We start from the raw sequence: 27042 nt of genomic DNA, 5'->3' as shown, positions 1-27042 counted from the left end.
AGCCACAAAGGAGAGCAAGATCCTCTGATAGTTGGCAAGTGTCTGAAAAACTTCGCCTGCCGGAATTAAAGTTCGCTTGCGTCATTGCCAGTGTGATCCTTCGCAGGCAGCGTGGAGATCCAGCATGTTCATTTTCTTCTTGCTTCCTCTCTCTTCCTGAATGGGCTCCTACTTAAAGCTGCACGGAGAAGCCAGGGCATCTGCAGTGGCAATTAATAATTCAGCCCCTGTTTGCATCCTCCAGCCAGAGCCTGGAGAAGATCAAGCTACCTTCCTAATCGATTGTTGCCAGACAGAACCTGAAGGGGGGGGGGGCTTGCCACGGAGCCAGGCCAGAGGCAGTAGCAAAGCTTTCCCTGCGTCTTCACAGAGATATTGATCCCAAGCCAGGTTATGACTGCACTCAGAAACACAGGGCCTTCTTTCCATTAGCAGGGCTTCTGCAGGCTATCCGATATTCTTCGGACAGCGTTACTTCATAAAGATGGCATCCCCTCCCTGCCTCTTGTCCTCTGCTCCCTTTGGCAGAGGGATTCATTTCATAGCCCTGATTAACCAAGAGGCTTCCTTTTCCTCCCTTCAACACATTCAGATGTCATGTATCTTACCATCTAAACAGCACAAGCCTAAATTTGGACAGATTCCCTTGATGCTGAGATTTCACCCCTTGTCGGTTTCTCCTCCTCTCTCTCCCCCACCCACCCCACCCCAATTCAATCCCACGTTTGCCTTTTGTTGCCTCATTTCCAAGCGAGCTGTCCAGGAAAACAGATGACTTTGTAGATTTGGCTCTTGAAAGCTCTCCTGCACCTGTTGCCTCTTCCATCCTTTAGGCAATGGGACCAGTCTCCATGGCAACTGCCTGACATCACAAAAAGATGCATCAAAAGGGAAGGTCTGTCAAGAGTGGTCCACTGAGGCTCAATGGCCCTTGCCTCTTAATAGTGGCATATAAACCAAAGCTGGACAACTGGACATCTCAGTTAGCTCTTGTATAGTCAGGCAGGTCAGGTTGGTCTCCTTTTTTTAAAACGCACATTGGTTTTGCATTGTTTGCTCCTTCTGATCCTGTATCTCAGGGGTGCTGAAGCTCTTTCAGTCCGAGGGCTGAATTCAGTTTTGGAGAAGCTCTTTGGGGAGGGGGGTGCATCCCAGTAGTAGTAAGAGCCCAAGACAAAAGGCTAAAATACCCCCAATACCAGCATATTTTAGCTTAAAGCACTTGCTGCTAGTAATTAAACCTTCAGAGAAGCATTTTGACCTTTTACAATTGGGGGGAAAACTGTGCAAAGCTGGAAAACCACCAAATGGTTGACGGTTAGGTGGAAAGGGGGTGGGGCCAAGAGAAGGAGGTGTGGCCATCTGGGGCATCCTGGAGGTCCAGATTGGGAGGCAAGGTGGGCCAGATTTGGCCCACGGGCCTGAGGTTCAGCAGCCCTGCTGTATCTTGAGCAGAGGTTCATTCAGTGGCCCATTTTGGATGTTATGCTAAACTGTAGTTTAACACTGTGCGAATTATCATAATTGAGCCTTGTGCTTGCATCCACACTCTCCCTCCTCTCTCTACCTCTGGCATGGCTGGGAGGAAGAAATCTGAAGCAACTGTTTCCTGTTTCAAAGTGATCAGCACGATGTCTGAACCTGGCGGCAGAGGAAAACTCTGGTTAGTTTAAACCAGCCTTCCTCAACCTGGTGCTCTCCAGATGTGTACATCCATTGTGTGTAGTTCACCTCATCTGGAGGGCATCAAGTTGGGTAAGTCTGGTTTAAATTATGGCTTACTTCAGCAAACCATAGTTTAAGGTTAACCAGAGTTCTCTCAGGTTCAGATGTAACAATAACCCTTGCGTACCAGTGCTGTAGTGGAGCAAGGGCTTGCAGGGACACAGCACCGGCACTTTTTGATTAGCAAGGTTGCTGACATTATCTGTCACCCCCCTCAGAATTCCCTGTTCTCTGAGATTAGCTGCAAATCCTCACAGTAGCTGGGGGGAAATGAGTTTCCAAGCAAGAGCATATAGTTCTGAGCTATCCCTGTTGTAATGCAAAGTCTTTTGGGGTGGCTTGGGCTTGAATGGGCAATTAAGACCCAATGGCTTTATAAAGACCTGCTCCTGATAGAGATGGACACCTCTAGAACTGGTTTGTTGATATGGATCGACCCAGCTGCCTGCATTTTTGGACTCTCTTTGCGGGGAGGGTGCAGGTATGGGGACTGTTGTGATGTATGCCTGCACTTCAAAATTTACCGCTATACCACTGCTGGGTACTCCAAAATAGAGAGTAAACCTTTGAACTCCTCTTTGTAGCTGTGCTAGAGAAGGAGAGGGGAGCAAGGTATGCCTCTACACACGCTTCAGTTCAGCTGTAAAAAAGAAAAGAAAGGAAAGGAAGATACTTTGGATTTTTCCTGCTCCAAAGCCCAGAAACACAGAACTTAACAACAACAACAACAACAACGTGTACAGACCTTGTGAAAGTCCTAGGAACACAAGTGGCAGCAACTGTGCAGTACTGTCTGTCAGGAAGGTTTTAGTGACAAATTCCCCATTAAAATAATACTGCCCTATATCTAGATATAGGAAGGAGTTTATCTGGGAAAGGGAGAGAACAGGAAGGGAAGGCAACAGGCACACACGGAGAATTCTAAATAAAATCAATAAAATCAGTCTAAATGAGTTAATTACATGCATCATACTTGAGTAGACTTAGGTTTCAGAGCATGTGCAGAGTTCCTTGTATGCAGAGAGACAGTAGCTTTGGATGGTCTGAGGGACAGTATCTTTGTCCTCCTGATTAGATGTTGCTAGGAAGACAGGAAGTGAGGAAATGAAGTCTCCTATGTGTGAGTGAGTGTGTTTCATTCATTTACAAATGATACATAAAAAAGGATCTTGCCTAAATATACAACCTGTTATTCTCATCATTGATTTTTTAAAAAGCGTATGGAATTATTCCATACGCTTAAACATCTTATGGTTTATGTAACATTCCTAATGAAGCAAATGATTGTGCCTTGTGTTCCCCCAATGTTGCTGCTACCTCCCTGTTGTGCATGGATGGTGGCATTTTGATTACAGAAAGACCTGCTTTTGGAGAATTGAATTCACCATTAGTATATATGATGAACAACAGTACACTTGAACTTGAAAGCTTGTTTCCTCATCCAGTGTGATTTGTCCCGAAAAGAATCACTGTGAACAATTTAGGATCTTATCAGAAAGTTCCATTGTGCATTTAAGGTGATGGTTGCCATCACAGGTGGAGACTTTTTGTTTACTTACCGATGCAGGAATGAGGGATGGGGGTGGGGGCAGGGGTGGTGTGGAACATACTGAAGGACTGAGCTTTTAAGATCACAAGAACTGCTTGTAGAGAGTAAGCCTATTTTATATGGCATTGTAATGTGGTTTATGTTTGCTTTGTGCCTTGCAATATAATGCTCACTTCTGAGTAGACATGTACTGTGCTGACCTGCAGCCACCTTTAACAGGAGGCAATGGATGTGTTGGATATGAACACATTTTAACAATGCTCTAGTTTGCTGACATTTTGCATTTCATGGTATGGCTCAGCTGTTTATTTGATTTACTTCTGTGTCGACAAGGAGAGCACTCAGCTAGGCTTGATGTGGCTCCCTTCAGAGTAGATCTGAGTATAGAGTATTGTACATTAATAACAATGGGGTTGTGTGTGTGTGTGTGAGGGAGTGCGTGGATTGTTAGCCCCACCCACCACTGGAATCTGCCCCCCCCCCCCCGTCACCTTCTTGGAAATAGAATTCAGCCCTTGTGGTGAAAAACGTCCAACACCACTGATATATGTGCACACCTATCGCCAAGTTCAGTAGGATCAAGATGTAAATCTAAGTCTGGTCTGTATGACTTCAAACTGTAGAGGCAGGAACATCAGAAGGTGGCTTATTCTAAGTCAGAACCTTGGTCCATCTAGCCCAATGTTGCCAACACTAACTGGTAGCAGCTCTCCAGGGTTTCCAGGAGGATTCTTTCCTAGCCCTACCTGGAGATGCTGGGGATCGAACCTGGGACCTTCCGCATTCAAAGCATGAGTCCCCTGCGCGCACGTGCATATACATGCGCACGCACACACATGCACACACATTCCCTGCTCATAGAAAACAACATATGAAGAGGGAAGGCTTCTAACTTAGTTTTTGGCTTAACATACTAGTTCTCCATGCGTAGGAAGGAATCTCCCCCCCCCCCGTCTCCCCACACACACTCCATGGAGAAGCAATTCATCATGTGAGCCTCCCTTTATGTCTGAAATGGTATATATTCAAGATGCTCTGTGAGAACTAAACTGCTTTAAAATTGCGCCACCAATGACTTTGCAGCAGGAAGAAACATTCCCTCTCCCTGCAACTGGAAGATTGAGATGCATGCCTTAAAAATGGCCTGACTGCATATTGACCTGAAAGACAAAGTGGTTTCCATGGAACCAGGAAAATATCCCTGAGGAGAACACTAGACGGTTGGTAATCTATGCAATGGAGTCACCCGGGTGTTAACTCCTTTACTGTTGGTATACTTTTGAAGGGATGAACCAGCAAAGCTGAAGGCTTGTTGGCATGACCACTGGGTGTGTGCCAGCCTTGTCGGCCCCCAGCCAACTGGAATCCACTCGTGTGCGTTTACTACTCTGCGCAGGCTGTGGTGTGAGTGTGCCTTGGCCAAGCTTCCTTCTCAAGCGTTTGCAGTGGGGTGCCAGGAGCTGACTCTTCTGCAGCAAGGGCAGGGGGGAGCCATGGCTCACTGGCAGAGCAGCAGCACATATTTCACACGCAGAAGGTCCCAGGTTCGAATCCTAGCTTAAGGAGTGTAAAGTGGCCTCGAGCTCAGACCTCAGGAAGCCACTGTCAAAGTAGATAGCAGCACTAACCTAGGTGGATCTGAGTCAGTAGAACAGCCTTCTCCTGACCTGGTCTCCTCCGGATGTTTTTGACAACAGCTCCCAGCATTCCTGTCCACTGGCCATGCTCACTGGGGCTGGTGGGAGTTGAAGCCCAAAACACCTGGAGGGCACCAAGCTGGGGAAGGCTGATGTAGAAGGTAGGTCATTGAATCCATCATCTTAAAAGGCTACCATCTGCCTTCCCATCACTAGGCTCTTGGTCTGCAAAGTCCTTCAGCTTCTTCATAAGTAAGTAACACTGGAAGTCATCCCATTTCTGTTGCATGGTATTTTAAAACAGGATTAAATGCTAGATTACTCTTGTCATCATGTTGCCTCAGGGCACGTCTACAATATGCATTTAAAACACCTTCTGAACTCTTCTAAACGAACCCAACCCAGAAATGCACAAATTTCCATTTCTGACAGTGGTCTAAGGCAACAGTAGGCAACCTTTTGGGGCCATGACACATTTGGCAGTTTGGTCATCCGTCCTGGGCACTACCACAAAATGGCTGCCATGGGAGGTGGGGCAAAGGACAAGTCACCTACCCAAAAGACTGAGTATAAGGCAGAAGTGGGGGCTGAGCCCCAACACACTAAAGAACTTCTTTGATCCCACAGTTTTCAGCGCCGACAGAAACGTATTTCACAGCAATCCCAAATGCTGGTAAGACAATGTGTTAATAAAAAATAATGGGAGGCACCAAGAAAGGTGTCCAGGGGCACACTGGTGCCCATGGGAACCATGTTGCCTATCTCTGGTCTGAGGCGAGGGTGGACAACTTGTGGCCCTCCAGAGTTGCTGGGCTGCAACCCTCATCAGTCTTAGCCAATATAGCCAATGGTGATGGATGATGGGAGCTGCAGTTCAACAGCACCCGGAGAGCTTAAAGTTGCCCACCGCTGCTCTAAGGTATCTGTAGGAAAGAATTATAAGCACCCCACATATACATATACATATGCATATGCATATACATATTCCCTACATTTCCAGAATGCCAAAGCCAGTTTAAACTGGTAGCATGTATGTGCCCTAAATGTAACATGAAGAAGCTGGTTGGCGGGAGATTCAGGAGGAATGGGGTATGGCGATATTCTGCTTTATTTACACTTGGTAAAGTAACTAAGGAATATGGCAATTGCCTCAGGGATGCTCAGAGACGCTTGGCTAGCATTACATTCCAGAACTCTGGAGCCAAGCGGGAGTGATCAAGCTGTGTGCGCTAGTACACCAGCTCGCTCACAGCAACCCAGGATTAAAAGAAACACACCTGGGTTCCTGTTGTGTGTGAACTGGGCCATTCCCTTTCAATAGTGATAACAGCCAAAGGGGCTGCCCTCCTTCACAACTGCAACCAAAGCTTCCATTAGCACCAGCAGTCAGGGCCCCGTGCCTAGGTTTGAGGCCTAATCAGATACAGTTTGACCTCACACTTCATTTCAAGCGCAGGTATTTAAACATAGTACAAAACCTATAACTGATCATAACTCTAAGCACCTGACCTATTTTATTTATTTATTGCATTTATATCTCACCTTTTTTCCTCCTGCAAGGAATCCAGGGTGGCTTATATGATTCTCCTCCTCTCCCTTTTATCCTCACAACAACCCTATGAGGTAGGTTAGGTGGAGAGTCAGTGGCTGGTCCAAAGTCACCCCGTGAGCTTCATGACTGAGTGGGGACTAGAACTCAGTTCTCCTGAGACTCAGTCCAACACTCTAACCACTACACCACATTGGCAGTGGCGGCAGCAGCAGCAGCAGCAGCAACAACAGGCTTTCCTCACAAGAGACATACCTACTACCTACTTACTGGAGCCAGTGCAGTGCAGTTTGTTCCTGTGAGCTCTGCCTCCTCTGTCCTACCTTTCCTCCTCTAAAGATTAGGGTGGCCACATATGAATCACTGAAATAGAGGACCGGAGGATAACAATTTACATAACCATTAGACAGTGTGGTGTAGTGGTTAGAGTGTTGGCCTGGGATCTGGGAGATTCAAGTTCCCACTCAGCCATGAAGCTCATGGGGTGACTCTGGGCCAGTCACTGTCTCAGCCTAACCTATGTCACGGGGTTGTTGTGAGGTTCAAAATGGAGAGGAGGAGGTCCAGGTAAGCTGCCTTGGGTTCCTTGCAAGAGGAAAAAAGGTGGGATATAATAACAACAGCAGCAACAGCAGCAGCATTTGCTAATTTATATGTATAGATGCAAATTTAGACACAATTATAAATAGAAATGTAGTACATCTCAGCATACTGTGAAAGACCAGGTGACCTGCGTGCCCTGCCCGTTCAGCCTCCTGCCCAGGTGCTAACTGTTGATAGGCAAGACTTCTTGTAGTACTTTGTCTTTAAACCAGAATTGGACAGGACAGCCTTCAAGTAGAAGATAGCTCTCTGTAAAAGAGGACACCTGTGGCCACTCTACCACATACCTGGCTCCAAATCCAGCACTGACTTTCACCCCCTCCCCTAGTTCCTCCAACAGAGGGAGACCCCACTCACCCACCTCCATCTCAACTTGAAACGCTGCTCTGGGAAGGGGAGTGCTTTGTGATGGTCTCACAGGCCTACCAAGCTGCACTCCGCATAGCCATTTTCTGCCGGGTACAGGAAGGATCCGTTGTCCCTGTGCTTGGTTTTCTGAGGGTGGCTGTGTGGATTCACAGTTGACTCCACACCCAAACTGCGTACTCCTGCATGTGGCCTTGCTTGCACGGGACAAGGGAGGGGGCCGCAATGCGCGATTAGGAAAACGGAGAGCAAGTTGGCTTTTATCCTCACGATGGGGATAGATAATGCTGGGCTCAGGCTTGTGCCTCCGTAGCAGTAAGGGGGCTGACGCTTCCGTGGCTCTACAGAAATAGTTGGCTGGCTAAGGCAGCCTTTGTTGTCAGTGTGGTGTTTTTATCATAGGAAGAGATTAACATCTTATTTCGATAGTTCTTCCTCGAAGGCTAGACGATGCTTATTTTGGCAGAGAGAGGCATATACATGCCTTTATCAAAAAGCTTATTGTCTAGATAACCATAGGGATACCGCCACCTGAGCCCCAGGTAATAAGCGCATACCTGCTTGCCACTAGCTTTGGCTTAGTCATGAAATCCAGCTAACACAATAGGTTACCTGCTTATGGTAAGGAGAGGATATCCTGTAGTTACACTTTCATAACCATCTAAAGGAATTAATATTACTCCTCAGGGAGATATTATAGGATCATCAGGGGATCATCAGGTCTAGTAAATGGAATGAACTGCCTCCCTTAACCCATGAGATGCTGCTCTGTCTTTCGAGTAGTCCCTCAGGAGGAGTTGCAGGAGCAAAGCATGTCATTAGATTCCTCACAAGCAGAGGGCTGAACTATGCATGCAGAAAAATCGCATGGTATAGGTTTCCTGGGACTGTAAACAAAACCTCTCTGCAGGCGCTTATTTATGCATATTTAGACAGAAAACAAGTCCTACAACTCCCAGCATGCCCCAGCCAACATGGAGTTGTAGGACGTTGTTCTGTCTAAACATGCATAGGATTGTGCTCTTCATATATAAAACTAGTGTGTCTGAGAGGCGGGTTCTAGCCTAGCCTTTTCCCTGACAGGCGAGTCTTCTATGGTTTGTGTCTAGACTTAGTCATGCTGAGCACAGACCCACTGAAATCAATGTGACAAGTTAGTCCTAGCTTAAGTCTCACTGATGTTCAGTGAATCTACTCCAGTCATCATTACATGTGGGACCAAACCAAAGGGTGGAAAGGTGTAGGTTGCTTTCTTGTGAGAGAATGTCCAAACACATCCCACAACCGCACTCTGCAATGGCACAGTGCCGTGAGCAACACATCATGTGATTTTGCTGACTGTGTAGCTTGGCAGACGCCGGATGCCTTTACGGAGGCTGTTTTGACATTTCTTCTGTGATGTGCTCAGTTGTGCATCTCTCACCACAGTTTATAATGTATTAGCCCTGTACACACATAAAGTGCACCCACAGGTTAAAATGTGGATTGGCCCTTAGTTGTGACTTCTTAAAGCTGGGGTGGGGAATGTGTGGCCCCAGTAGTGCATCAAGGCTCTCAGCCCCTCAGCCCACGGGCCCCCCAGATGACCACCCAGAAGGTGGCAGGTGATGAGGGCAGCAGAAGCAAACCCCATTTTATTCCTGTAGTCATGATGGTGATATGATGATAAATGCAAAGCTGCACATGCCCAGGGTATTATTATTATTATTTTTTAATGCGAGCTAACAAATGTTCTAACATATCAGAAATGTAGAGGCAGTTGTAAAGCATGGAACAGCTGTTTGGTGGGGAAAAGAAACATTAGTTGTGTGCTTCACAACTGAAGTAAGACACAAGGCCATCTAATCCACCCCCTCCACCCCTCACCCCCGCAAGAGCATTAAGTACAGGGTTTAAAATGACTTCGCTGGACCACTGCATGGTGCTTGGGATGTTGTTACATTGAAACTCCTTCCAGCCCCAGGTGCGGGATGATGGAAGTTGCAGTCTGACAACATCTGGATGTGTTAGGGTCAGTAAGGCTTCCCCAACCTGGTGCCTTCCCAATGTGTTGGACTACGAATCCTAGCATGCTGGGAGTTAGTCCAAGACATCCAGAGGACACCATGCTGGGAAAGGCTGCTCTGGGCCATTGATGGATGCCACAAGCTGACACCAGTTTTTGGAAGATGTGCAATTGTATCCAGTGAAATTTCCAGCAAGAAGTTCTCACAGTCCAGAGCTGCAGAGTTTAGTATCAGGCCAGCATTTCCCTCTATAACAAACTGCCCGTGGTCCCAAGACATTTGTGTTTCCCCCTGCTTTGCTGCAGCACGGCTCTCTCACAGGGGTGTAGCAGTAAATTTTGAAGTGCGGCTGCTCAGCATGACCATCCCCGTACTCACCCCCCCACCCCCACAGGGGTAGTCCAAAATGTCAAGCAGCTGTGTTGATCTATGTCAGCAAACTAGTTCTAGTAGTTTCCATCTCCACCAAGAGCAGGTCTTCATTGCCCATTCAAGATGGAACACCCCCCCCCCCATACTTGACATAACAACAGAGAACAATATCTTGTTGCTGGGACAATTCATTTCCTTCCAGCTACTGAGAGGATTGCAGCTAACCTCAGAGAGAACAGGGAATTCTGAGGTGGGGGTTGCAGGTGACATCAGTATCCCTGCTAATAAAAAAATTCCCGGGCTGCATTCCTGTGAGCCCTGCTTCTGTTACACCACTGCTCTCTCATGTGAGCCAGGAACCTTTCCATGACACACCTTCTCTCTTATTTGTGGCACGTTGTGGGAGAGCAATTTTATGGCAGTTTTGTTCCGCTACTCTAAGCTGAGGCAAGAATGAAGTCTTTTCCCTGATGCCTTGCAGGCACCTGCTTTATTTAAAGTTGGCTTCTGCCATGCAGATGTCAACAGCTTGGAGGGCACGTGGAAGCAGGTGAAATGTGATTAGACAGCATGTATGTGCCATGTCAGAGAACCTGCTTTACAAGGAAAATAAAATCAAGCAATTGACAGGGGAATTAAGAAGATGAGCTAATGTGCACTCTGTATGGAGCGCCTATACAAAAGCAGACGGCCATTAAGTGCTTTGTGGAGCAAGCACACTTCACAAGCGCTAAATGGATTACTTGCATTTATTTGTGGTGCTTATACTTATGATGATGCCCTGTCTATGGATCACTGTCTTAATTCTGCATTTCACTCCTTCTAACCCCAAGTGCCTTGCCCTCTGTTGCAGTCCCACTGACTTCCTTTAAGCCAGACAAAAAAACACAAGCTTTAAATACCGTCTTGAAAAGGAGGGTGGGTTCCAAGAAACAGCCCTCTCCTCCGTAGGCTTGGCACTGGTTTGATTGTGGGCCCTGGCTGAGGAACCTTTTCCCAGAGCAGCAAGAAGTTCAGGATATCCCTTCCCCGGAGAGGAGGCCTGCAGGAGCTCTGTCTGAAGCCAAGACAACCAGCCGGGAACAGCTGGGTTTGTAAAGGGATGCTAATTAGACTATTGTATTTCACATGAAAATGGTTCTGTCCCTCAGCTAGGAGGAGGTGGGAACCCTGGGTCTTCTGAGCTGGGTTTTCTGAGCCTCTCTTCTGGTGGCATTTTGCATGAAGAAATGTTGGACTCCGGGTGCTGCTCTTTCTGTAGGTGTCACCTTTGCTCAGCATTAGTCTTAATTAGTCACAGTAAGAGCTTTACACTAAAATATGCTGGTATTTTTGGCCCCACCCCTTTTGCCTTTGACCCCACCCACCACTGGAATGTGACCCCCGAGAGCTTCTCCAAAATCGAATTTGGCCCTCAGGCTGAAAGAGTTTTGACACCCCAGGCTGATATAATGCATTTCAAGTTTTCAAAGCATTTCACACACGTTATTGTGATGATCCTTATGACAGCCTTGAAAAGCAGACCAATACAAGTAGTTCCTTATTGCAGATGAACTGAGGCTGAAAGAATAGTGACTTGCCTGTGAGGCCTACGGATCTGAAATTATGAGAAATGGCAGAAAGCTGTGAAATGGTAGAACCGTTTAAAAACTGCTCACCCTTCGCTCTCTCCTCCCCAGATTATTGTTATTTCTTGATTGGAAGACTATGTGGAGGGGACTGTATATGCCCAGGGATTTATAAGAAAACCTGTGCTAGCCAGCAGTTATACCTACGCATCCCAAGCTATCCAACCTCCAATGGCAAGCATTTAAGGGTGGAGGAGGTAGGGAAGAGGAAACAACTTCCTGAAACATCTTGAGGAATTAATCCTCAAGAGTAGACAGAGGCGAAAGCAACTTGGTAAAGCTTATTTGCATCTCAGGAGAGAAGGGGCTGGGGGAAACTGACACACAGCTTGTCAATTTCAACAACGGCTGTCTCTGCCTATTCATTTGATTTGGAAGTGTGGAGGAAACAGAGAATTAAGTGAGCTCAAGGACATGTGCTACCCGCTGTTCTTTCATCCACAAACCAGTAGCATAGCGAGGGCTGAACCTCAGGGCCAAATTCCACACACCCTCTGACTGCCTAGAGAGTAGTAGGTGATGTGGGCAGCTGCAAACAGCCCTGGCTTCACACCTGGGCTGGCATGGCATTGCTGCAGCATCCTTCCTTCCTTCTTATTTTAAAAAGCATCTTTTTTCATCAAGGGAGGACAGATGGGTGTGTACATGGTTACAGATGCTCATTCTCTTATTTCTACTTTTAAAAATATTATCCTTGACTACAGCAAAATGGTGCTTATGCCCAAGCACATGGGTTAGCTTCAGGGCAGCACAAGCAAACTCCATTTCATTTCTGTAGTCATGATGGTTCATGATTTAAGTGGGTTTAGGGCACAATCCTATGCATGTTTAGACAGAAAAAAGTCCTACAACTGGCTGGGGAATGCAGGGAGCTTTAGGGCTTTTTTCTGTCCAAACATGCATAGGATTGTGCCCTTAAATTGTGAAATTGAGCATGTTCAGAGTATTTCTTTTCCTTTTTATCAGGTTTAGCAAACAGTTGGGGGGGGTTACTCTAACATCAGGAATGCAGAAGTAGTGCTAATGTAGAAGCAGTGGGGGAGAGGAGAAGAAAAATGTTAGTTGGGTGCTTCACAACTGGGGTCATAAGCATGGCCATCTAAAGAGGGGCCCCCATAAGATCATTAACAGTGCATTCCTATGCATGTTTACTCAGAAGTAAGTCCCATTGTGTTTAGTGGCACTTACACACAGGTAAGTGTGCATAACATTGCAGCCTGAGTCCAGGATCTGAAATGACCTAGCTGCATCACAGAAAAAGTGCAATACTCCCTGCAGTGTGGGAAGTCAAGTGCAATTCTGCTTATTGCTAGTAGTGGAGGAGCGGTGATTGGGTAGCACTTGGAACAGCCCATCTAGAAACACCCTGACCTGGTTCACACATAATGTCAGCAAATTGTGGATTAATTGATTAATCAACCCACAATTTGCTGGGGTGGTGTGTTGCCGCCATATTGAATATGCAATTTCTGATTGACCCAATTAGAGGATGTTCCTTGACATGCAAACCCGATTACTTATGGGTTGATCATGGGTTAAACAACCCACAGTTAACCTAGGATTAGTTCTTAGGTTAACCGTGGGTTGTTTAACCCACAGTTAACCCATAGTATCCAGGTTTGCATGTCACAAATAACCTCCAATTGGCCCCTTCAGAGGTTGCATTTCGTGACGTGCAGATACGCACCAGGCATGCATGCAAACGGACCCCCTCTTTCTTGTCCTTGAATGAAATAACCATCAAGATGGGGAAGATGTTCTCCTCTCCTCAGCTTTTAATGACAGTTCAGGCTGTTGTTTTTTTTAATTGTTTTTATTGTTTATTGTTGTTTTATATATTGTTAAGAAACAGTGTAGAAATCAGGAACAATATGATACTCATTTTACTGTTTGCTGTTACTTATACATAAAACTTTAAAAACAAAATTCAAATTTGAAATCCCCCCACCCCCCAAAAAAGAGTTCAACGTATTGTTAACAAATGAATATCCTTATTGCAAGGCAGAGAGAAATAAATCTAATTGCTAATGACCATGGTGAGTAACAATTCCAACGGTCAGACAGATTTCAGAACTTCTTCACACAGCAGATAGTTAAACTATGGAATTTGCTACCACAGGATGTAGTGATGGACACCAATTTGGATGGCTTTAAAAGGGGGTTAGACAAATTCCCAGAGGAGAAGGCTATCAATGGCTACTAGTCCTGATGGCTGTGTGCAACCTCCCGTATCAGAGGCAGTATAGCTATGTACACTAGTTGCTGGGGAACATGGGCGGGAGGGTGCTGTTGCGCTCATGCCCTGCTTGTGGGTTTCCTGTGGGCAGCTGGTTGGCCACTGTGTGAACAGAATGCAAGCCTAGATGGACCCTTGGTCTGATACAGCCTCAGGGCTCTTCTTATGTTCAATCTTGTAGCCTTCTTCAGCTGCATATAAAGGTCAGCAAGTTGATTAGCTGCTGCAGAGTAGAATCTAATTTAGGCTTGCCTCAGTCAGGAGTTAAGTTCATATATTTCTTAAATACATTTACAATGGAATATCCTCCATTCCTCAGACTCTCCAGATCTGGACTAAAAGTTGTTGGAATAACAGATCACAATATTTAGATGAAAGTCCCTGAAATTCTCCATCAGAATACAAAGAAGACAAAATGCACAGGCTGCTGGTTCTGTTTGGCACCATCTCATCAGGCCTTAATCATGACCTAGGATGGCTAAGTCAGAACAAACAGTAGTTCTCTCACAAGTAGTGTCAATGGGAATTGAGTGTGCGCCTGCTAGGGTCGTGTGTGCCTGGACCCATCCACTCCTAGGGACAGAACCTCATTTAACTCTGATTGGCCCTTTACAGTATCTCTGCTTTCAGAATAGCTTCATTTTTTTTGGTTTCACCTTGCAAAACAATATTTTTTCCAGCTGGCCCAGTGTGTATCTGCATATTCAGCTGTCCACTCTGTATGTCCGATGAAAACAGGTCATGCTGTGACAAATAAGTTAGTGTTTTAAGATGCCACACGATGCATTGTTGATCTTAAAATCAAAATAGCATCTATAATTCTGTTGGTGTTACTAACACCATGGTCTATCTGCACTCCAAATAAATATTGCTTTTGCATCCATTGTACTGTCAGGGGTTTCCCAAACAAGTGAGTGTGCTAGGAATCCCCGTTAGACATTCCTCGCTCCACGCAGGACTACATTTCCCAGGATTCTCCAAGAATGAGACCTGCTATTAAACCATTTAACGTCTCTGATGGCAGACTGCCTCGTTGCCACTTAAAGTCACAACAGCACTATTAGCCGCTACAGAGGAAAACTTTTGTTCTAAATGCTGCATCTATTGAGAAAATGGTGTCACCACTTGAGTGGAGGGCAGGGGAGGGGGATGCCTACTCTTCCTTCCTTTATGATTTGGCATTATAGCTGGTGCTTTCTTACCAGCGGTGTAGTGGTAAATTTTGAAGGGCAAGCGCTCATTATGACAGTTCCCTTACTACGCCCCCAAGGAAAGGCCAAATCTGCAACACACTGACCAGTGTTGCCTTCTGTCTCCCGATCTTTCGCAGGACATCCCATTCCCGGGCAAAGGCAGACGCAGCGAAGACGGCGGCACAGAAAGCACAGGAGGAAGCTCGCATTGCCAGGATCACTGCCAAAGAGTTTTCGCCTTCCTTCCAGCACAGGGAAAACGGTCAGTACGAGGCGCAGCGCCTGCCAGGCCCCGGCGATGGCTTCATCCTTCCCCTGAGTGCCTGTGCAGGTGTGAGCCTGCTGTGAAATGGAGCAAGCCGTTTTTGTGGGGATCCTCCTCGGTCTGTCTCCAGAGGATTGCAGCTAAGCTCAGATGGAACAGGGAATTCTGAGGCGGGAGGCGGGGGCAGATGGTGTCAGTATGCCTGCTAATTCAAAACTGCCAGTGCAGCACCCCTGCGAGCCCCAGCTCCACTATACCACTGTCTGGTGCAAAGATCAGTCTGTCCTTGGCACTTCTGCTCTGCTGCTCAACCAGGACCACTATTCCTCCTCTTTTTGAGTCCTTGATTTTCCTCCTGTAGGGCCACAATTCGCAACCATCTCGGTCCTATCTGACACCATCAAGATCCTGAGATGGCAAGAGGAACACTTATCTCGTCTATACCAGCGAGTTACCCATCCCAGCATGTTTCAGCCGCACACCCGTTGCATAATGTGCCTAATTTATTCATGGCACCAAATTAGGATTTCCTCGGCAGAGAACTCAAATGATCTTGTTACAGAATTTCGCTGTTTTTTAAGGGCACAGTATGCATTGAGCTCCTTGTGTGCGGCTTGCTCCCACACACCTGAGATTATGGTTCAGAGCTTCTAGGGCGGGGTGGGTGGGTGCCTCATTTCACACACACAAGAAAAGTTCACCATTTATTTATTTATTATTTAATTTATTATCCTCTTAAATCTCCCAATAACCCAAGTTCTCGGGCAGTGTACATTAAAAACAGAAAATATAAGCAAGAAAACAATGAATAAAAACAGGACGCTATAAAACCAAGCAAAGAGTAACAACACTACCACGTAAAACCAAAATAAAACCAGGAGCAATAAAAGTGTTGCGATGTAAAAGCACTGAAAACAGCGCTTAAAACTGCCAATGTGGGTTTGGTTTAGAAAATAGCACACTCCAAAACAGGTGGAGGGGTTATTTTCCAGTTAATAGGATCAGAATATTTTGGGTGAACACGGAATATGAGAGAGCCAGTGTGGTGCAGTGGTGAGAGTGTTGGACTGGGGGCTGGGAGATCTGGGTTCTAGTCCCCACTCGGCCATGGAAGCTCACTGGGTGACTTTGGGCCAGTCACAGACAGCCCAACCTACCTCACAGGGCTGTTGTGAGGATAAAATGGAGAGGAGGAGGATCATGTAAGCCACCTTAGGTTCCTTGCGAGAGGAGAAAAAGTGGGATATAAATGCAATAAACAACAACAAACAAACAATATGAAAACCATTCAAGGTGCTGCTTAGATGGACTCTCCTAGTGCTCAAAAAGCCTTGTGCTTCTATTTTGTCTTTTCTTCCTTGACAGGTTTTTTTCCTGGTAAGAAAAAAAAAGATGGGAAAACATGGGAAGGCTACAAATTGAAGATGATGTCTTCTGGACCCCCCGTAAAATTCTGTGAATGAGGCAGTGTGATTCCACAATAAAGGCCTTGTCTGGAAGCACCCTCAGGATAACAGCAACGGCATAAATCAACCCGTTGCTTCCAGACAAGTTTTTTTTTTTTTAATTGTGCCATTGCCCTGCCTCATTCACAGAATTTTATGGGGTACGTATGCATGTGTCCAAGCGATGATGTCTCCCTCTCGTAACCCACTCGTGTTTTCCCCGCGGCTTCTTCCATCTTTTTTTTTACTGCAGAATACCTATTAAGGGGGAAAAAAACCCAGAACAGCTGCACAAGACCTTCTGATTGGAAGCGCTAGGAGCCCTCTGTCTGGAAGCAACCTAAAGCAGGACTTGGGTTTATTTTCCAGTTGATAGGATCAGAATATTTTGGGTGAACAAGGAGTATGAAAACCACTCAGTATAACAATGGCGGCGTAAATAACTCCTATGCTCAAAGTAGAATTAACACCATAGCTCCCAGTTCCCCCAAACATCTCCCCTGATGGCCCACCCTAAGTGACATAACTCCCCCTCCCCTGCATTCTCTCCCTCTCCCTGGTAACCAGCCATGCTCCCTCCCTCCCATCCCCTCACACATAAAGTTCTCTATGCCAGTGTTGTAAACCTCCTGAGCCATGCTGAACTCTCAGCTCACTGCTTCCATTTCTTCAACTGGCGGAAAGACAGTTGGGGGGGGGCACTGAGGGTGTCTTGCCAAAGGCCCCCCCCCAAAAGATTTGTCTTCTGTGTGGTACAGACTCTTGATCAGCCTTCCGCAACTTGACACCCTCAAGACGTTTTAACTACAACTGCCATCACCCCTAACTATTGATAATGCTGGCTGGGATTGAAGGGAGTTGTAGTCCAAAACATCTGGAGTGTACTGGTTTGGGGAAGGCTGTTCTAGATCAATCTCCCATCCCCCATACCCCTCCCCACCCCCTGGGGGGCTCTCAACACTTCTTCTTTTCAAGCACCCAGTGTGCTTATCTGCTCAAACACTTGCTTGGTGTTTTATTCATTTTGTTTTTTAAATGAACACCTTTTTTGGTTTTGAAAAACTGTTCTAAGAAGGTGGGGCAGGTGATTTTGAAATCAATGCAAGGACTGCCCAGTTGGCACTGTACAAATCCAGGAGGGGTCAGGGTTTGCTGAAAACCAGGTGGACAGATTCCTCCTGACCTTGATCTGCAGCAGAAAGTTGTACATTGTTGTTATCACTGTGCTGGCTCTTTATGGAATAACAACACAGAGACAGGGTCCTGCCCTAAAGAGCTTTCAATCAAACATTTGACACAGAACAGGCAGGAGAGGGAGGGCGGGATAATGTCAGCAAGTGAAGAATATGTGTTCAGTTTACACAGGACTGGTTTGCACATAACACTAACCCATGGATTATTTAATCCATGGCTACTGTGGCAGATGATTAAACAAACCATGGGTTGTTTTCTCAGTCCCTGGATTGTTTCTTTCCTCCTTCGCCCACTCCTTCCCTGTACCCCAAATGCCTTTGTGGCGCTGAAGTACTGACATGTGGAGCAGCTGGTGTGTGTGTGTGTGTGTTTTTACTGCTCTTGCCTGCTGCCTCTCTAGCTTGGCGAAGCAACTCATGAACAATCCACAATTCTGGGTTCACACATAACAACAATCCATGGTTTAAACCATCCAGAGTTTATGACCCAACAACAAACTTGGGGTTTTCTTTCTGGGTTGTCTGTGGTTAACAAACCATGGTTTGTTAGCACAGCTGTGATCAGAAACCATGACAACTGAGAATTCAGTGACCCATGGGTGAAATGAACCGTGGTTTAGTGTTACGTGTGAAGCAGGCCGCATAGAAAGGCTTAGTTTTGGTAAGAGATGAGGACTTACCAAAAGGCTTCACAGAAAAGATGGGGCTTGATGTGTGCCCAACAAGCGTGCTTCTGTAGTGGGATCACCACATTATAAACATATAGGATCTAGAGACAATATACAGGGATGCAATGTGTGTGTTTTAAAAAATGTCTGAGTATGATAAAGGCAGACCACAAATATGATGTCAAGTAGCACAAGTTGTGGTCCTGGCTTTTTCACCAGTGGTGCTGGAGAGATGCTTATGTCATATACCTCCATTTGTACTGGAAGTCAGATAACAAATCCAGTGTGGGGAACAGGTCCTCAGAGAAGATGCCATCCCGACATCAACATCTCCCAGGGTTATCACTCCCTTACAGAACTGCGATCTGGATATCGGAGATCTGAACATTTTAGCAGGTCTTCTTGCGTCCCAGGGGCTCCTACAACCCTGAGCATGCTCACTATCTACATCTCCAATTGCCAAGGGGCTTCTTCTCTTTCAACATAATCTCTTGAAAAGACTTTTCATCCAGTACATCTTTTTTTTTTTTTATCAGCTTCTAGACTTTGGCTACAGAAATCTGTTTGCATTAGAGTTTGTTTCCAATGCTTTTGCATTTAGAAAGGATTTTAATACACATTCCAATTTTTTGGGTACTAAAAAAATCCTAATATGCCAAATGGAGATCTTGGTCAAGAAGAAACTAAGTAGATAAAAGCAGGATCCCATGTTTCATTAGTGGCCCCAAAGCTGAAGGTTTCAAATTTCAGTCAAACAATAACAAAATAGTACTCACAAGGTCAAAGAAGCTACATATGTATGCATAAAGTCATGTGACATTAGCAGGGTTTATCTATACACAACATTAGAGGCAATGAGAAGAAAATCAGGACTTAACTGGGAATATGAGTTTGGGTGTTAAACAGGCAAGGAGCTGATTGTTCCAAACTGTGTATATTGTATTGCAGTTGTAGAGCCTCTGATTCCCAGTTGGCCGAATTGGGGTGATGTCACAGAATCTTCACAAATATTTCAAGTGGTCAAGGAGCAAAGCTGTTGGAATGTTTACAATCAAGCTTCTGTGAGGAAAGGAAAAGCTGAGAACAGGGCTGAATTTCATATGTGGATTAGAGCTAACCAGCCAGCTATTTGGTAGCAGGATTCTAGTATTGTTTCCTATGGTAATTGTCTGCACAGCTTGCAGGCAAAGATAACAACAACTGTGACCATGTTCACACAGACAGTTACCTCCATTAAGGCTTGATTCACATGTGCAAGCAGTCATGTACATGGCCTATAGCAAGGCAACTGTGTAGGCATAACTTCCTTGTGGTTGGCTATTTGTGAGAATTGCATTGGTGTGGTTGACATCTGCCTAAACCATGTGGAGGTGTGTCCATGCGGTTGGACTGGAAGGGTCCAACCACAACCCAAGAGAAGCATTAAAGTGAGTGCAGAATGGAAGTGTAGACTCTTGTGTAGTCAGGGGTATTTATTGTATTTATTTACGGGAAGATTTCTATCCCACATTTCTATAAGGCGCCCTGGAGCAAATGTAAAAAATGCACACATTAAGATGATCGATAAATTCAATAATAATACATAATCAAAACAAGCCATTAAAAGAAGGCAGAGATAGCAGATAAACAACTTTTAAAAATGAATGCAACTGTCTAGCCAAGTTAAATGCCTGTCAAAATAAAAAGGTCGTAAGAAGGAGGTGAAAAGACTGCAGTGTGGATATGTCCTCTGCCAGGGCTGACACCAAGCTTAGGCATAATCAGGGACCTGCTGAGGACCCACCCCCCGGCAGGTGCCCACTGATAAGAGCGCCCTGGACGTGCTCCTCCTCTTCTGCACTGCGACCTGCGTGTTCACATGCCTCTCTCTCTGGTCCAGGCTACATTGGTGGTGAGCTGGAGGAGCAGTAAATGCTGTGGTCTTCTTACTCTCTCGTTCTCTGTCTGACAAGCAAGCAAGTGGTAGCAATCATGAGAAAAAGGATAAGGAGCAAGAGCAGCTGGTGACAATGGCAGTGAGAACATAGGCTCACTGAGGGAGGGGGCCCATAGAGGGTGCTTTACCCCAAGAGCCCTCAAAAACCTGGAACTGGCACTGTCCTCTGCCTCCTGTTGAATATGACCAGTGAACATGAAGAAGGGGCTATGGGGAGAACCACTGAGCTGAAATCACAGCTTTGGCTGTGGGTTGGGTAGGTATGCTTTTTTAAAAAATACAACAGTTTTTTTTTCTTGAGAGAGGTGCACTGTCCAAATGCACCTATTTAATAGGTGCAGTGCTCTCTCCCGACTCTCCATCTGCAGGTCTAGGTGTTTATTGAATTTGTACTCAACAACTAGAGCTTATCACCCACCTGTTCCAATTCTAGATGCCACAGAACTCTCTGACTGCCTGAGTTGGAAACTAAAACTGATGACTTTGCTGATGCATTCTGAAAAAGTGAGCATTCTGGAAGTGAGATGTTGGGTGATAATAACAATGCACCTGAAATGAATGGTTCAGTCCAGCCAGGTATGCCACGAGACGTCCTTCACCACCACCACCACCACACCATGAGTTTCTGGCCTGCTCCCCGCCACTTTATGAATAAGCATGGGACTACATCAAGCAGAGGCCACAATAAACCACAACATCTTTAAGGCAGCACAAGCTTCTTTGTTATTTTTGCTGCAACAGGCTAACATGACTATTATTATTATTATTATTATCATTATCATTATTATTATTATTTCAATGTATGAATTGCCCTACATGCAGAGCTGTCAGGGTGACATACACAATAAAAACAAATACAACAAAACCAGTGATAAAAAATACATCAACAGAATGTATTTTGAGTTCTAAAAACAACTATTTATTTGTTTGTTTCTTTCATTTCTCTACCGCCCAATAGCCGAAGCTACAGTTTAATGTAATTTTAAAACAAGAGATAAATCCAAGAAACTAAAATTAGGAAAAAGATTATTTCAGAACACAGCATTGAACCTATCATTCATACATCCCTCGGAGATTGATGAATAAGCGGTTCATTAGAAAAAGTCTACTGATTTCTCTGTCAAGGCACGCCCCAGGAACTGGCAGAATCTCAGGGCCAGCTCAAGACGCTTTGCTGCCTGACGCAAGGGACGAGGTGGTGTCCTCTCCCATTCCATGTGCAAAAAAGCCGGCCGGACCAGCCACTGACTCTTTCTTGAACACTGGCAATGGGACAGCACCGTCCCCCACAGCAGGGTAGCTTGGAGGGCACAGTGCAGGCTGCATGGCCCACAGCTCTCCCCTCCCACACCTTGCCGCCACCGCCCCACCTCCACCGCCCAAGGCAAGTGCCTTGACTCTGCCTCGTGGTAGGGCCGGCCCTGCAGGATCACTACCTCTTTTGCACATCTTGTGTTCCTTTCTTCCTCCCTCTTCCCTCCAGGGCTTGAGTGCCAGAGGCCAAAGCGCCAGAACACAAGCGGCGACATTGAGGTCCTTTCGACGGGGACTCCGCTCCAGCAAGAAAGCCCCGAGCTCTACAGGAAAGGAACGACCCCGTCAGACCTCACCCCCGACAACAGCCCTCTGCAAAGCTTTCCCGCCAGCCCCTCCTCCACCCCGCCTCTGGGGCCCTCCTGTAGAAACAAGAGCACTCACTTCTCCAGGCAGGTCTGCATGGACGAAGAAAGAGGAGGGGAGATCCAGATGTTGCTGGAAGGGCGAGGCAGGGACTATATGAGGCCCAACAGCTGGGGCGAAGACAAGGAGGGCGGGGCACATGGCGTGAGAGGCGGGGCCTTGCGCAGCGGCCAGCCCGGCTCCTCCGAAGACTACCGGGGCCGAAGCAGCGGGCACAAGCACACAGCCACCAACCACAAACCACGGGAGAGGTGGACGGGCCCACCGGCCATAGCTTCATGGACTCATCACCGGCCCCACCACCACGGCTCGGGGGGCAACAAGCTCCTAGAGCGGGACGAAGAGAAGTTGAGCAGCTACGAAATGGAGATGAAGCCTCTCGTGAAGATGGATTCTTATATGCAAGAGATACACTCCCAGAAAAGACTTTATAGTAAAATGGGGCCCAGCCGGAGCCTAGCGGAGGACCACCACGCGGAAGACCGGAGCTTTGGGGTTCAGAGACTGAGGTCTAAGTCCCAAAACAAGGAGAACTTCCGGCCCACATCTTCTGCCGAGCCCACAGTGCAGAAACTAGAAAGTCTGAGGTTTGGGGACAAAGGAGAACCCCGGCTATTGAGGTGGGACTTAACCTGCTCCCCACCACAGAAATCCTTACCTGTTGCACTAGAATCAGAGGAGGAAAACGGGGACGAGCTCAAATCCGGTGCGGTAAGTAGAGGATACTCTCTGTGTGTGTGTGTGTGTGTGTGTGTGTGTGTGTGAGAGAGAGAGAGAGAGAGAGAGAGAGAGAAAGAAAGCAAGCAAGCAAGCAAGCAAGCAAGCAAGCTAGCTCTTTAATGAGCTTCCGTCGTGCATTAAAAACGTGGTTGTTCAGGCAGGCATTTGGGGTAGGTTACAGTATTTTAGAAAACGTTTTTATTGTAGAATTTTATTGTTTTAAACTGTTTTATTATACGCTGTACATTGCCCAGAGTGGCTGGGTGACCAGCCAGATGGGCGATTAATAAATTTAATAATAAAAAAAATAAAATAAAAAGCAAGGAAGGAAGCAAGCAAGCAAGTGGGAGAGAGAGACCTCTTAAACCAGGGCTGCAGAATCACTTTCAACCCAAGGGTGGCAAGGCCTTCTGGGGCACTCTGGAAGGCCAGATACACCCCCCAGGCCTGAGGTTCTGCAGCCCTGTCTGAAACAGTGAGAAGAGGTGACATGATGCAGGGCTCTTGTCAAGGGTAGGCCTGGTCGGGCACTTGCTGGGGCCCCACACCCCAGCGGGGGCCCACTGACAAGAGCCCCCTGGACTTGCTCCTCCTCTTCACCATCGCAACCTGCTCGTTCACCTGCCTCTTGCTCTGGTCCAGATGAAGTCTGGTGGTGGTGGTGAGGGGGAGCAGGAGATGCCATGGCCTCCTTGCTCCCTGTCTTTCTGCCACTCAAGCAAGCAAGGGGTAGCAGTGATGAGAAGGATGAGAAGCACCAGCAGCTGGTGACAATGGTGGCGAGAAGGCGGACTCACTGAGGGAGGGGGCCCATGGAGGGGCTCTTGCCCGAGGGCTCTCCAAACTCTGGAGATGCACTGGCATGATGGATGATGTCGCTGGCGGTTAGGTGTAACAAGCAGCCCCCCCCCAATGAGGGAAGCCTTATTTCCTACACATGTACAGAGTGCTCAGCCACACACGCACACGCGCTTTTACACAGAAGACATCCCCCTTCCATTCTCTGCCTTTACAAATTCAAGAACTGCAGGACAGCAGGGCGTGTGGTGAACCCAGTACCACTGATGCACCCTCCTTCTGCCAGGGACGCTGTGACAAGCTGAACTGAGACCTCCCCATCCAGATTTCCACCCAGCCAGACACTTTATAGCAGGGACGTGCTGCTCTTCCGCATGGCCCGGCATTACTGCCAAGCATGTAGCTTCCAAAACAAATACAGCTCTTGATCAGAGGAATCTGTTCATTTAAAAGAAAAAAGGGAGAGAAATGTTTGCTGTTGCTACAAAGAAACATGGGCCTATTTTTGACCTGCCTTGGGTAGATCTGAGGTCAGGTATGTGAGGCAGCCTATCCTAAAAATAACCCCTTGCCAAGCAGCCCCATTATAAACCAAATTGTGTCCGGTCTGTCATCACGGTTTCCTTTCTGTGCTGGGTCATTCCTGACAATGCATCCTAGAAATTACCAAGTGGGCCAACAGGCCTGATCCATATTCTTATGTGCTCCCCAGTTCTGCATGCGGCAAGAGGTCCCAGGAGCAGCGCCACAGGGATTAGTTTCCTTGGGATGAGAGAGAGCACTGGGGACTTCAGGTATATCTGTCACGTTTGCTTCATTTGCAAATATATAAACAGGGAGTCCGTGGAGGCAAAAAGACAGATTCTCTTGAGAATCATTTGGGCAGCCTCCAAAGCTGCAACCCCAGTTTTATCTAACTCCAGCTGGAAACTTTGAGCTCCCTCTTTCTCTGTAAAACACACACCCCTTCCCTCACCTAAGCTAAAAGAATGTCAGTCACCTTCCCCAAGCCCTGATGAACATCTCATTCAAGAACACAGAGAAGGCCCCACAACTATCAGGAGACCATCTCCTAACCTTTTAGCTCCCATGGACGAAACAGGACCTGACCATCCTGGACTATTAACCAGTGATCCACCTAATACTGGAATGGCCAGCCAGCAACCCTAAGAGTGGCACAGTTTCTTCTGGCTACATCCCATCCCATCCCACGCTAAGGCATGAGATGAGGAAACCATGTGGGCCGTGGGGTGGAATGTGGGAAATTCCATGTCAGTTGTCACTAGTCCTGACTTTGACAGGCAGATCTGTCTGGTATGGGAAAGTTCCATGAGATCCACCTCAACCTTGTGATTTCATAGAATCATAGAAACATAGAATAGTAGGGTTGGAAGGGGCCTACAAGGCCATCGAGTCCAACCCCCTGCTCAAGGCAGGAATCCAAGTCAGAGCATCCCTGACAGATGGCTGTCCAGCCTCATCTTGAATGCCTCCAGTGTGGGAGAGCCCACCACCTCCCTAGGTCATTGGTTCCATTGTCGTATTGCTCTAACAGTCAGGAAGTTTCTCCTGATGTTCAGCCAGAATCTGGCTTCCTGTCACTTGAGCCCATTCTTCCGTGTCCTGCACTCTGGGATGATCAAGAAGAGATCCTGGCCTTCCTCTCTGTGACAACCTTTCAAGTACTTGAACAGCGCTATCATATCTCCCCTCAGTCTTCTCTTCTCAAGGTTAAACATGCCCAGTTCTTTCAGTCTCTCTTCATAGGGCTTTGTTTCCAGTCCCCTGATCATCTTCGTTGCCCTCCTCCGAACCCTCTCCAGTTTGTCTGCATCCCTCTTAAAATGTGGTGCCCAGAACTGGACACAGTACTCCAGATGCGGCCTAACCAGTGCTGAGTAGAGGGGAGCTAGTACTTCCCGGGATTTGGAAGCTATGCTTCTATTAATGCAGCCCAAAATGGCATTGGCCTTTTTTGCAGCCACATCACATGGTTGGCTTATATTCAGCTTGTGATCGACAACAATTCCAAGATCCTTCTCGCTTGTAGTGTTGTTGAGCCACGTATCCCCCATCTTGTAACTGTGCATTTGATTTCTTTTTCCTAGGTGCAGAACTTGGCATTTATCCCTATTAAATGTCATTCTGTTGTTTTCTGCCCAGCGCTCCAGTCTATCAAGATCACTTTGAATTTTGTTTCTGTCTTCCAAAGTATTAGCTATCCCGCCCAATTTTGTGTCATCTGCAAATCTGATCAGCAGTCCCTGCACCTCCTCCTCCAAGTCATTCATAAAAATGTTGAAGAGCACTGGGCCCAGGACTGAGCCCTGCGGTACCCCACTCATGACCTCTCCCCAGTTGGAGAAGGTCCCATTGATAAGCACTCTTTGAGTCCGATTCTGTAGCCAACTGTGGATCCACCAGATCGTTGTTTCATCTAGCCCACTTTGAGCTAGTTTGCTCATCAGGATATCATGGGGCACTTTGTTGAAAGCTTTGCTGAAGTCGAGGTATATGATGTCTACAGCATTCCCACAGTCCACAAGGGAGGTTACTTGATCCAAAAATGAGATCAGATTCGTCTGGTAGGATTTGTTCTTGACAAATCCATGTTGGCTTCGAGTAATCACTGCATTGTTTTCAAGGTGCTTACAGATGGATTGCTTTATCATCTGCTCCAGAATTTTCCCAGGGATTGATGTCAGACTGACTGGTCTGTAGTTCCCAGGTTCCTCCTTTTTACCCTTTTGAGGATAGGAACTACATTAGCCCTCCTTCAGTCATCTGGCACTTCCCCTGTCCTCCATGATTTCTCAAAGAGAATAGACAGCAATTCTGAGAGTTCTTCTGCCAGTTCCTTTATTACGCTAGGATGCAGTTCATCTGGCCCTGGAGATTTGAACTCATTCAAAGTAATGAGGTGCTCCTTGACCATATGCCTATCGATCTCAAGCTGCAATCCTGCCCCTTCAGCCTGTACTTCACCTTTGCCAGTGGGATCATAGACCCTCTTTTGGGAAAAGACTGAGCCAAAGTAGGAATGGAGCACCTCTGCCTTTCCTTTGTCATCTGTTATCGTTTTGCCATCCTTATTTAATAGCTGAACCACCATTTCTTTCCTCTGTCTTTTACTGTGCACGTAGCTCAAGAAAGCCTTTGTGTTGCTTTTAGCATCCCTCGCTAACCTCAGCTCGTTCTCAGCTTTAGCCTTCCTGACGCCATCCCTGCAATTCTGTGCTACCTGCCTGTACTCTTCCTTTGTTGCTTGGCCTTCTTTCCACTTCCTATAAGTGTCCTTTTTTGTTTTCAGGTCATCTCTAAGCTTTTTGTGAAGCCACATTGGCTTCTTCTGTTGTCTTCCACCTTTTCTTCGTGTTGGAATGGTTTGTAATTGCACCTTGAGAATTTCCTTTTTTAAAAGCTCCCACCCATCTTGGACTCCTTTTCTTGTTAGCGTCGCTTGCCATGGGACC

The 27042-nt window shown here is 46.7% G+C and overlaps 1 protein-coding gene and 1 long non-coding RNA gene across 3 annotated transcripts in view; one reads left to right on the top strand and one right to left on the bottom strand.

The window, feature by feature from the left end:
* Positions 1-27042, top strand: part of JPH3 (junctophilin 3) — a 94737-nt gene that overhangs the window by 57535 nt on the left and 10160 nt on the right. Inside the window, exons 3-4 of the mRNA XM_084812816.1 lie at positions 15002-15126; positions 21855-22762. Coding sequence (XP_084668942.1) covers positions 15002-15126; positions 21855-22762 — 1033 coding nt within the window. The remainder of the gene's footprint in view (positions 1-15001; positions 15127-21854; positions 22763-27042) is intronic.
* LOC146338801 (uncharacterized) lies at positions 19894-22812 on the bottom strand. 2 transcript variants are annotated; one of them, XR_014784713.1, is made up of 5 exons: positions 22710-22812; positions 22070-22378; positions 21808-21948; positions 20921-21014; positions 19894-20379 (listed from the first exon to the last, which is right to left on the bottom strand). It is a non-coding gene; the product is annotated as an uncharacterized LOC146338801 (long non-coding RNA). The 2 variants fall into 2 exon arrangements; XR_014784714.1 differs by lacking the exon at positions 20921-21014 and having other exon boundaries at positions 19899-20379.

The sequence above is a fragment of the Heloderma suspectum genome, chromosome 8 (assembly GCF_057233095.1).
Source record: "Heloderma suspectum isolate Gila_16-S chromosome 8, 16-S_ref, whole genome shotgun sequence".
Classification (NCBI taxonomy): domain Eukaryota; kingdom Metazoa; phylum Chordata; class Lepidosauria; order Squamata; family Helodermatidae; genus Heloderma; species Heloderma suspectum.
Note: the sequence above shows the minus strand (reverse complement) of the source record. Positions and strands in the feature narration are given on the sequence as shown.